The sequence below is a fragment of the Scyliorhinus torazame genome, chromosome 8 (genome assembly GCF_047496885.1).
Source record: "Scyliorhinus torazame isolate Kashiwa2021f chromosome 8, sScyTor2.1, whole genome shotgun sequence".
In the NCBI taxonomy this organism is placed as follows: Eukaryota; Metazoa; Chordata; class Chondrichthyes; order Carcharhiniformes; family Scyliorhinidae; genus Scyliorhinus; species Scyliorhinus torazame.
In genome coordinates, this window is record NC_092714.1 from 86,115,161 (window position 1) to 86,127,920 (window position 12,760).

General features: G+C 46.6%; 1 protein-coding gene across 1 annotated transcript in view; it reads left to right on the plus strand.

Moving 5' to 3' along the window:
- Nucleotides 1–354: 354 nt before the first annotated feature.
- Nucleotides 355–12,760, plus strand: part of LOC140428751 (uncharacterized) — a 127,450-nt gene continuing 115,044 nt past the window's right edge. The window contains exon 1 of the mRNA XM_072515458.1: nt 355–451. Coding sequence (XP_072371559.1) covers nt 403–451 — 49 coding nt within the window. The 5' untranslated portion in view covers nt 355–402. The remainder of the gene's footprint in view (nt 452–12,760) is intronic.

Sequence of the window (12,760 nt, forward strand, 5' to 3'; positions counted from 1 at the left end):
GATTTGGTAACAGACAAGGGTTAAGGTTAGCTCAGGTTAGTGGGTTATGCCATAACCCAACCTCTTTTGCAAGGTTTAATCCCTTGAAAGTTTGATGAATATTCTAAAAGCGAGCAACTGAAGCTTTGCTAATGAACATGGATAGAACAAAGATACAAAATGGTTAACATTTGTGAAAGTTGTACTGTAATTTGAAGTAAATATCATCTTAAAGGTGTAAATTAGGATGTGTGAGTGGGTGGTTTGGTGGTTAGCAACAGATGTAATAAGGGCATCGGAAATAACACCCATTTTATCATTGTCTCCTCCCTGTCTATAAAGTAACACTTTTATCTGTAACATTTACACCCAGTATAAAGGAACAAGTAATGCTATGAAATACAACCAGTAGGCATTGTCAAGATGGGTTTTATTAATCATGCAACTGCTCTTTTGGCATTAAATATGAATGGTAAGTACTTTATACAATTGGTTATATGATGTTTCCTATGTTAGAGGTACAAATTAAAATTACTGAGAGTAGAGAAGGATGCAAAAGTGAAGTGATAATGTAGAGATAGTGCAAAAACTCTGTCAAGGCTCTGCAGAGCAGAAATTCAAAAGGTACAAGTACTCTATTACTTTTGCATTATTGCAAAGTGGTTGTAGGTAAGCATAGAGGTGTAAATGATAAGTTCCAACCTGACTCCCAAGTGCACTACAGAAGAGCTGGGGAATCACTTCTATAGATATTATCACACCACTTTAGCTTCAAATAAGACATAATGTAAGTTCGGCACAGTGCAAACAGACATTCTAAATGTGATAAGGCAGCTCACTGGGCCACCTGGGGCATTTATAAACTAAGCGATCGGTTGGATAGATAGCTGACAAATACCAAATGTCTGTTCCTGCACGGTGGCACAGTGATTAGCACTGTTGCTTCACAGCGCCAGGGACCGGGGTTTAATTCCGTCCTTGGGTGACTATCTGTGTAGAGTTTGCACGTTCTCCCCGTGTCTGTTTGGGTTTTCTCCGGGTGCGCTGGTTTCCTCCCACGGTCCAAAGGTAAGCAGGTTAGTTGGATTGGCCATGCTAAATTGTCCCATAATGTCCAAAGGTGGGGTTACGGGGATAGGGCAGCGGAGTGGGCTGACGTAGGGTGCTCTTTTAGAGCGTCGGTGCAGACTCAATGGGCCAAATGGCCTCCTGTGCACTGTTGGGATTCTATGATAACTGACATGTATTTAGCACCTTTTAGGTAGAAAAATATCCCACAGTGTCCTACAGGCCAGATAGCTAAAAGCTAGGTAAAGAGGTGAGTTAATATTGGTTTTAAAGGAGAGAATTAGGAACAGAAAGAAGTTGTTGTTGGGAACTCCAAAGGTTGGGACCACACTTGGTGAAAGCTTGGCCACCAAATGTTGGGATGGAGGTAGGGAGTACATAATTTATTCTATAATGCTGCTATGTATTTATGTTACTGTTTATTGGTTGATGGTGCTACCTCTACCCTCTTAATATAAAAAAAATAACAACTACCCAAAGACTGGAACTCTGCACATGACTTTGGGCATAAATGCACCCTGTGTGATGCAACCAATAGCATAGCGTGGGTCTTTCAACTCATTATCACACTCTAAGATCCTGGCCTGAGACCAGTATCTAGAATATAAGCAGTAAAATAATGGTTGCATGAGGAATATAGAGAGTCGTTAAATTATGGAATATACCCAGCATAATAACCCTTTCAATAATCAGAGCAACCTTTAGCTCTTCATAAACCCTTACATGTGAATGATGCCCTCCGAACAGGACAATTTCCCTTAATCAATGTATTTTGTAAATTCTGTATTGTTCGATACACTGCAGTGATTTAATCATGGTTCTCATTACTGGGGTTCAGATGAAAACTGCAATCTGCTCAAAATTTCTGACATTATCGGAGCCCCTCAAGTTGGTTAGCTTCTTGAAATCAACCCCAGGATCCAATAACGTGGCAAATAAAGAGAAATTTCACGTCAAAGTATGAAGTAGAATGAAATGACTACCTAAAAAGAAATTCCCAGCAAGATCAGTAAAATGTCAATTTTGTGAGAGCAGGTGGAATAGGAATGCAGTTTTTCGCAGTGATTGTACTTAGCTGGCCGTCAAGTGCTTTGAAACATCCTGTGGTCATAAAAAGTGCTCTATTAATGCACGCCTTCCTTTCTTTTATTCTGCAAGAATAATGTCAGTTGCAGCGCTGTCTACTCGGGCTGTTGTTTATGATTGTTCTCTTCAACCCACCTCCCTGGAACTCCCTTTCGCTAACTTCCATTAATCTTTGATTGCCCAGTGCTGGTGAGCTGCAATAAGGAGGCTTGAGCCTAAATTTGGATCAGTTCCTACCCAAGCATAAAGAGATGGTGGAGAAACCACACCAACAACCTCCCCCATATTTTGAGTGGAAGTTGGATTTCGGTCTCTGAGTTTCATACCATTGATTTGGCAGTCTGCCTCTCCGGCATCACCTACTTTTTCTCCACATGTCCTGCTACATCGACCCCCCAACAACACCCACCCAACCCACAATCTCCTGCAACACTGCCTTGTGCCACCCCATCCATCACCAGCCTCCAACACATATCCCACACAGCCTCCGCAAAGTTTTGAAACGTTTATAATAATTTCTGAGTCTTTAAAGTGATTATCACATCTATTGGCCTCTCCTCTAGCCATTTCCCATTAAGTGGCCACACTCCCTTAAACACAAAAATGCGACACTCTAGGTGTTTGTTATAACCTGCCTGCTTACCATTGGCTGGGGACTAATGACAATCCCACAATCCTGTGGGAGTATGAGCTTCCCCAATGAGGGGGGGCGGAGAAATCATTAGCAGGCTCCCTGTATAAATAAAGCTGGCCAGTTTGGAACCAGCAGGAAGGAGTAAGCAGCAAGCGAGGTTGCTGCTACTGTAGATATATGTTATTGTAAATAAATGTTATTTCTTTGTATCCTTGAAACTTGTGCTGGATTCTTCGTAGCCCTCACAAAACTGGCGATGAGGGTTAAAGTGAATAGCTGTCTACACTGCTGAAGCCACCTTCCTGGATTTTTGTTGGATACAGGTTGGAAGTTGTTTTCTATTACATCATACCTCAGTACGGACGTTTGGATGTTTTTGGTGCTGCGCTGGAAAGCTGGAACCGGTACGCACAATCGATGCGTTACTATTTCCGGGCAAACAGTATCACCGAAAACGAGCGCCAGGTGGTCATATTGCTCACCGCCTACGGCCTGCATACGTTTGGGGTCATTAGGAGCCTTACGTACCTAGCTGTGCCGGACACCAAAATGTTTGATGAACTTGTGAATTTAGTGGGGCAGCATTTTAACCCAACCCCGTCCACGATAGTCCAACGTTACCGGTTTAATACCACTGAGAGGACCCCAGGAGAATCCCTTGCCGATTTTCTATCCAGGCTACGTAGGATTGCGGAGTACTGTGACTATGGTGAGACTTTGTCAGAAATGTTACGCGACCGTTTGGTTTGCGGTATTAACAATGCGGCCACCCAGAGAAAGTTGTTAGCTGAGCCAACATTGACTTTTCAACAGGCCATTCAAATACTATTGTCCCGAGAGAGCGCAGAACGAGGAGTGCAGGAGCTACAGGGAATGGAAGTGCATGCCTTGGGGCGCAACCCTTTCCGTCCAAAAACATCCCCCCGCACTCCTGCGATACCTTGGGCGAGATGACGTCCGGATCAACACCAGTGGCCGTCGGACATTCCTCCCCGAAGGGAGCCTTCTCCAGAACCAATGGATGAGGAGCCATGTCCGTGTCAGACTTGTAGGCAACGACTCCGTCGCGGATGCCGGTCCTGAGGGCGCCGTAGGCGCCACCGTTCTGACCGAAACTGGGACCAGCCCAGGGGCCGTACCTTCCATGAGGATGAACCTGCGGCGACTACTCCTGAGGACGTGGAGACGGAGGATGACTGCCTGCAGCTGCATTGTGTGGCAGCTCCCCGTGTGGCCCCCATTAAGGTGACAGTACGGGTCAATGGTCACCCGCTTGAGATGGAGTTGGACACTGGCGCAGCGGTCTCCGTGATCACCCAGAGGACATTCGACCGCATCAAGTAGGGTATACAGACCCTTACATTAACCGACACACAGGCCAGGTTGGCCACCTACACGGGGGAACCATTGGACATTGCAGGAACTATGATGACCCCTGTTGTTTATGGACGCCAGGAGGGGCGATTCACACTTATCGTGGTGCACGGCCATGAGCCCAGGCTGTTGGGTCGGGACTGGTTGCGCCATTTGCGGTTGCAGTGGCAGCACATCCTCCAAACAGTTTCTGGAGGGTTGACTGAGGTGCTAGGATGACACCCAGATGTATTCCAGCCCGGTTTGGGGAAAATAAAAGGGGCCATAGCCCATGTCCAAGTCGAACCAGGAGCCACGCCGCGCTATTTCCGGGCGCGCCCGGTGCCTTACGCCTTGGTCAAGAAGGTAGAAGGGGAGCTCACTCGTTTGGAAACTTTGGGTATTATCAGGCCCGTCCGTTTCACTGACTGGGCAGCACCAACTGTACCTGTAATGAAGCCAGATGCTACAGTTCGCTTGTGCGGCGACTATAAACGTACAGTGAATACGGCTTCCCGACTCGACCGATATCCAATGCCTCGCATAGAGGATCTCTACGCAAAGCTTGCAGGTGGATTCACGTTCAGAAAATTAGATATGAGTCACGCCTACCTACAGTTGGAGCTGGACCCTGCCTCCCGACCATATGTAATGATTAATACACACCGGGGCCTGTATGAATATACACGTTTGCCCTTTGGAGTATCCTCTGCCTGCGCTATTTTTCAATGCTTTATGGAGGGCATTTTGAGAGGTTTACCGCGTGTCGCTGTCTACTTAGATGACGTTTTGATCACAGGGACATCGGAGCAGGAACATTTGGAAAATCTGGAGGCTGTCCTTAGACGCTTTTCGGAGGCTGGAGTCCGTTTACGTCGCACAAAGTGCGTCTTTCAGGCAAAGGAAGTTGTCACCTGGGTTATCGGGTGGACTGCGAAGGTTTGCACCCCGTTGCAGAGAAGGTGCGTGCGATTCAACAGGCCCCCGCCCCGACTCACACTTCGCATCTTCGTTCTTTTCTCGGCCTCGTAATCTATTACGGGAATTTCCTCCCCAATCTGGCAACTACGCTGGCCCCGTTGCATCTTCTGCTAAAGAAAAATCACACCTGGGTTTGGGGTCAGCCGCAAGAAACCGCTTTCCGGCGGGTAAAACAACAATTGTCGTCGCCTGGGTTATTAACGCACTATGATCCTGGAAAGCCTTTGCTCGTCACATGTGATGCATCCCCGTATGATATTGGGGCCATCCTGTCCCATAAGATGGAGAACGGGGCCGAGCGGCCGATAGCTTTTGCCTCCCGCACATTGACTGCAGTGGAAAAAAAGTCCGTGCAGATCGAGAAGGAGGGCCTGGCAGTGGTCTTTGCGGTGAAACGTTTCCAACAGTACGTGTATGGCCGCCACTTCACTATTGTGACTGATCATAAGCCTCTGCTCGGACTTTACAGAGAGGATAAGCCAATACCGCCCATTGCTTCCGCACGGATCCAGCACTGGGCTTTGTTGCTTGCTGCATACGAATATTCTCTGGAGCACAAACCAGGAACGCAGATAGCGAATGCCATCGCATTGAGCCGATTGCCTTTATCGACCGGCCCATGTCGACCCCCACGACCGGTGAGGTGGTTGCAACGCTAAATTTTATGGACACCTTGCCTGTCACGGCATCACAGATCCACGAGTGGACCCAGACGGCCCAGTCCTGTCAAAGGTTCGACACATAGTCCTGTATGGTGGGCAGCATGGACAGCTCCCAGGCAAGTTGCGGGCATTTTCCTCCAAGCTGTCAGAATTCAGCGTGGAAGACAGCATCCTCTTGTGGGGGACGCGTGTGATTGTCCCGGAAAAAGGACAGGAGCTGATAGGAAGAGACTTGCACAATGAGCAACCAGGTGTGACCAAAATGAAAATGTTGGCCCGGAGTTATGTTTGGTGTCCAGGCCTCGACGCCGACATAGAGAAGGTGGCCCAAAACTGCTCCATATGTAAGGAGCATCAGACGTTTCCGCCGGCCGTGCCCCTACATCACTGGGAATGGCCAGGGCGGCCTTGGGCGCGCTTGCATGCGGATTTCGCCGGCCCTTTTCAAGGATCCATGTTCCTTTTATTAATCGACGCCCAGTCTAAATGGCTAGAGGTGCATAAGATGCTAGGCACAACGTCCTGCGCAACAATTGAGAAGATGCGTTTTTCTTTTAGTACACATGGCCTCCCCGATTCGGCAGTTTGCGCCTGGTGACCCAGTGTTCGTTCGGAATTTTGCTGGTGGTGCCCAGTAGGTCCCTGGTGTAATCTTTCGCCAAACGGGCCCTATATCTTACCAGGTGCAAGCCCAGGGTCGTCTCCAGCGCAAACATGTAGACCACGTTCGGTCCAGAAGACTATCCCTTCCAAAGATTCCCCGCCCCCGGAGCCCATTTCTACAGCCGCAGAGACCAGAGACAATGGAAAGTAGTCCTCACAATCTTCCTCTGGTGCCTCACTCAAAACCTGCGCAGATCTTTACAGAACCGTGTGGCGATAGAGACGCCAAGATGACAGAGGCAGCAGACTCTGACTCCGAGATGGAGACACAGGACGCATCAGAGGGGGAATCCTCGGGCCCACGGGCCGTGGATGTACAACCGTTACGCCGTTCATCACGGAAGCGCCGGTCTCCGTCTCGTTACATGCCGCCTGATCCAGCGCCTCATGCAAATGGTGTCCGGCCTGCGGCAAAAGGAGTCCGACGCCCTCCTTCGCCAGGTCTTCGGTGGATTTCTTGGACTTTGGGGGGTAGGGATGTTATAACCTGCCTGCTTACCATTGGCTGGGGACTAATGACAATCCCACAATCCCGTGGGAGCATGAGCTTCCCCAATGAGGGGGGCGGAGAAATCATTGCAGACTCCCTGTATAAATAAAGCTGGCCAGTTTGGAACCAGCAGGAAGGAATAAGCAGCAAGTGAGGTTGCTGCTGTTGTATATCTATGTTATTGTAAATAAATGTTATTTTTTTGTATCCTTGAAACTCGTGCTGGATTCTTCGTGGCCCTCACAAAAGTGTTACATGCACAACTGATTCCCACAATTCTCACTTATAATCAGTCCCACTGAGAGCTAACTTAAATGCTATTCCAGGGCGATGTCCATTCAATCTAGCTCCTCATTGCTGCGGCACGTGTAATGACATGAACAATGGGATCTTGGCAGGGTTTTAGTTGGGATCCTGAAACAACTGCGGGCAGCTGGAGAATGACAGTGCCCATGATGTTCCGTGATCACACCGATGCAGATGAAACCTGATGTGATGAAGTCCTGTATCTGATATCTCTCAGTCGTTCCAGCAGTTAACGTTTTACATCTGAACAGACCGTGAAACCGATGTGTTTAAGAATATGAGCACATTTACTTTTTTTATCATCTCATTTTTAACTAAGAGCTGAGCAATTGATGACCTTAATTCAATTTTGCTGGGATTCAGTTTTGTTGATTTTTTAAAAAAAAGTCCATAAAATCTGCTAAATTAAAATCCCCATAAAGTAGCAGGATTTATAATATTGGCCAGATGTTGGTTTTCAGTGTTGAATTTGAAACGGTTTTGAATACAGTGTTAGTTCTAGCCTAAATTTTAATTAGCCAGATGTTCACATGTACTGTCGCTGGTTCATTTTCATGTACTGTACATGAATGTCATCTGAGCTGAAGAATGTTTGTACTTTGTGGTCAGAAACAGTACTTCGTAACAAGACGTGTCGTGGTCAAAGCTGCAGAAAGAATTTTATCAGTTCAGGAAATCACCCATTCTGTTTTGTTACGATCAGGCGAAGAGGGATTGGTCGGCTGCCCTATTTTCCCTCTCCTCATTTGACCACAACAGGAATTTCAAGAAAAATGAATACACTTGCCATTTCAGCAGATGTTTAACTGTTTATGTGCTGTGATCATAGAAGACACAATCAGACAGGCTTCCTTGAGTTTCAACAAGGAAAATACGTGAGCTGTTGTTGCACTTAGCCCAGTCTAAGTAAAATAATAAAATGTGCTCTGACTTTGCACACACACACACAAATAGGTTACAGAGTGGGGAAGGATAGATTAAGCAAGCTTGTCTTAAAATTAATTTACAGGATGTAGGAATCACTGGCTAGGGCAGCATTTATTGCCCACTCCCTAAGTTGCAGTCCAGTAAAATTAAAGTTCATGGAGGTTGGTGGCTTTGCTGACTTCAGACTGAATTTGGCAGTCCTGCTTCTTTCATTTGGTGGGCCTAATGCCTCTGGCACTGAGGTGATTTAAAGAGGCAGATGGATGATCTATCTGTTCTTCCGGAGCCAGTAGTGCTGGATTGAATCCTTTTCATGAAAGCTCTGTTTACGGCACCTGGGTTTGTCACAATCAGCAGGCAGGTTCAAAAGCTTGTAAGTTGGATGCGGAAAGTGAGTGAGAGAACATAGAGCATAGAACATAGAAAAATACAGCACAGAACAGGCCCTTCGGCCCACGATGTTGTGCCGAACATTTGTCCTAAATTAATCATAGATTATCATTGAATTTACAGTGCAGAAGGAGGCCATTTGGCCCATTGAGTCTGCACCGGCTCTTGGAAAGAGCACCCTACCCAAGGTCAACACCTCCACCCTATCCCCATAACCCAGTAACCCCACCCAACACTAAGGGCAATTTTGGACATTAAGGGCAATCTATCATGGCCAATCCACCCAACCTGCACATCCCTGGACCGTGGGAGGAAACCAGAGCACCCGGAGGAAACCCACGCACACACGGGGAGGACATGCAGACTCCGCACAGACAGCGACCCAAGCCGGAACCGAACCTGGGACCCTGGAGCTGTGAAGCAATTGTGCTATCCACAATGCTACCATGCTGCCCTTAAGAACAAATTAATCTACACTATATCATTCTACCGTAATCCATGTACCTATACAATAGCCGCTTGAAGGTCCCTAATGTTTCCGACTCAACTACTTCCACAGGCAGTGCATCCCATGCCCCCACTACTCTCTGGGTAAAGAACCTATGTCTGACATCCCCCCTATATCTTCCACCATTCACCTTAAATTTATGTCCCCTTGAAGGAACTCACTCTGGGTTTTTTTCCTTCAACGTCTTGGTTGCTTGTCCTATTCTGCAGAGAAAGCAGTTGCTTAAAACACACAAGAGCTTGGGTTGTCATTTGATTTCCCCTCACCAACTGCCCAGAATTCCAGTGCATTCCTGTAGTAGCGTGATTAGATCATGTCTGGGAATCCCTCTCTCCCTTAGACTGCTCGGATTGTTGCTCTGCTGCCTCATAAGCCTCAGTCTGCTGGGGTTTAGAAAATAGAGAATTGAATTCCAGTTGCTGAGCTATATCAGACTGCATGTGACGCACTGTGATTGTCAAGGTCTAATGAAGGGATGGGGCTGTGATCTGCACTAGATTGGTGGGAGTTCCCAATTTCTCCTCCGCCCCTTAAATTCTGAGTGGGCAATGGTCTCTGCCGTCCCTTCCCCTGTCTGCGACCCTTACCACGTATTGTGCACCAGCTTGGCCTGTTGAAGGCAAAATAAAAGCAGGCGACCAGAGGAGTTAGAGCAGAGATTGGGTTAAATGTATGTCCCCTGTGTGTGGTGAGCCCAACCCAGAAGGACAGAGGATGGAGTGTGAACAATATGATAGATGGGTGTTGGTGATGTGAACTTGTCTTTGAAAGTATGAATATTGTTGTGTGTCTCCTGCTAATGGATCTCTAGGATCTGTGAAGAGAATCGCTGTCTGAGTACATGATGCCATGCTGAGAGTTTGATATTGGAGGGAGTTGAGAAATGACTTACCCTGGCAGAGTGGGTCAGATCGTTTCTCCTCTTCCTGCACTGGCTGGTGCTTCAGGCATGGTTGCCAGCCAATCTGACCTCCTGGGAGTGGCATCCCAGGCTGGAGACGTGGGTTTGCTGCACTTCCTCAAACCATCCCTTGGTTACAGAGTATGCCTATGCATGTACATTGGTCTGGTTGATGCGTCAAGGGTCTGGTGGTTGAAGTGGGGTTCTGCATTCTTCTTGAGGCTGCTAGCCTTTTCCTTCTGGCTTGCTGACATGTTTGACAGTCTTCTGAAGACAGGTGAGCTGGAGAGGGTGAAATGTATGTTTTGGACTGGCACTTAAATAGCCTGATAGCAGGCAGACTAATTAGGTCCCAATATGTCAAGTGATTTGGCCCGATATGCCCCAATATGTCAAGTGATTTGGCCTGATATGCCCCAATATGTCAAGTGATTTGGCCCGATATGCCCCAATATGTCAAGTGATTTGGCATATTTAATAAACTTCAAAATGCGGAATACTGTGTGTGTTCCTGTCACTCATTGTGGCAAATTAATACATTTTAAAAACTGGACAAAGACTTTCAAATGACTAAAACCATGACTGGCTATGACTCAAACAAAAGGAACTTCTTGCATTCAAAGCAACTGCCACCTCGTTGTCCCTGAAGGACCACTAATGATCACTGCAACTGCAGAGGAAATGAATCATACAAAGGCCATTTACATTTCTACGGTCAGGCCCTGATCAATGGTGTTGTCAGGCCAAAGGACCCTGAAATCTCCTTTGAAATTATTAATGGTCCAAACTATAGTGGCGAAGTTGGAATCATATCACATCACATCACATCCCCCCACTCCCCCCCTGCGCCCACCCCATCACTCTAGATGGGAGATCCAGTTATCCTGCCTTATGGATCTACAAATTTCAGTCTGCCATCTTCCATTGATCAAGCAGCAACTCAGAGCGAGCGCTTGGCCCAGATGAATGCTTGGTCCCATCTATATCATTTCTGAACTTCTGTACCAGAGCTTACAAGACTAATTCATCTCTACATGCTGAGCCCATTGTGGAAGCCCTTTCTACTGGAAAAGTCAATTATCCAGCACAATCGACAACCTGCTGTCTCTGTGAAAGAATACATCATTGGACTTTTGATTCTGGGCTCTGGATTCACATGAAACAATAATTCTTATCCTCTCTGTGGTCTTTGCCCTCTTCCTCTTTCCCTTTTTCATCCCTCTTTCATTGCACAAATGTACCAGGACTTCATAGCAATATTCCATTCCTCCATGTTTTCAGTTTGTGTAAAATTAAACTCTAATTTTAACCTATCTTGATTTTGTTGTGGAGTTGTTCAGAGAAATCGGATCAACCCAAAACTGAGGGTTTGGGGGAAATATCCCACCACTTCTAAAGGGGGAAATCAAAATCAAAATATTTTTCTGATTAAGGACAGGTGGGGAGAGTAGCAATCAGGGCTTTTTAAACTTAATCCCCCTCCTGTCTGTCACAGAAATATATTATTTGAATAGAGAGAGACTTCAGAACTTTATTGTATGACTATCTGGGTGTCCTGGTACATGAATCACAAAAGTTAGTATGCAGTTGCAACAAGTGATGAGGAAGGCAAATGCAAAGTTATACCAAGGGGAGTCCAGTATAAAAGTGGGGAAGTTATGCTACAGTTGTACAAGGCACTGGTGAGATCATATCTGGAGCACTGCGTACAGTTCTGGTCTGTTTACTTCAAGAGGGATATAATAGCATTGAGAGAATGTACAGTTAGCTGATTTCTGGGGTGAATGGGTAATGTTAGACGTAGAACATACAGTGCAGAAGGAGGCCATTCGGCCCATCGAGTCTGCACTGACCCACTTAAGCCCTCACTTCCACCCTATCCCCGTAACCCAATAACCTCTCCTAATCTCATTGGACACGAAGGGCAATTTAGCATGGCCAATCCACCTAACCTGCACATCTTTGGACTGTGGGAGGAAACCGGAGCACCCGGAGGAAACCCACGCAGACACGGGGAGAACATGCATGCCCCACACCGACAGTGACCCAGCGGGGAATCGAACCTGGGACCCCGACGCTGTGAAGCCACAGTGCTATCCACTTGTGCTACCGTGCTGCCCACGGTGTGAGGAAAGGTTGAGCAGGTTGGACTAATACTCGGAGTTTAGAAGAATGATCTTATTGAAATCCATCTTGTTGGGATTTGATAGGGTGGATATTGGGAGGATGTTTCACCTTAATAATGATGATAATTTTTATTATTGTCACAAGTAGGCTTACAGTAACACTGCAATGAAGTTCCTGTGAAAAGCCCCTAGTCGCCACACTCCGGCGCCGGTTCGGATGCACTGAGGGAGAATTTAGAATGTCCAATTCACCTAACAACCTTGTGGAAAGTGAAGAACCAAGAGACAGAATTTTATAATTACAGGCTTCTCATTTATGATTAGAATAAGGATATTTTTTCTGTCTGAAAACATTGTTCGTCAGTGGAATTCCCCAGAGAGCAGTGGAGGCTGGGTCATGAAATAATTTCAAGGCTGAGCTAAGTAGGTTTTTGATCAGCAAGAGAGTCTAGAGTCACAGGTGTGAGCAAACAGGACATCAGAGTTGAGGCAACAACCAGATCATATTGTGTGGTGGAGCAGGCTTGAGGGGCCGAATGGCTTACATCTACTCCTCCTTCTCCTTTTAATTGATCAGAAAATTGGAGAGAACCTTCCTGGCCTACTCCTGCTCCTAGTTCTTATGTTCTTATGTTCTTCCTGGTTTTCTTTGAAAATGTGCCGTGGGATCTTTTAATTCCACCTGA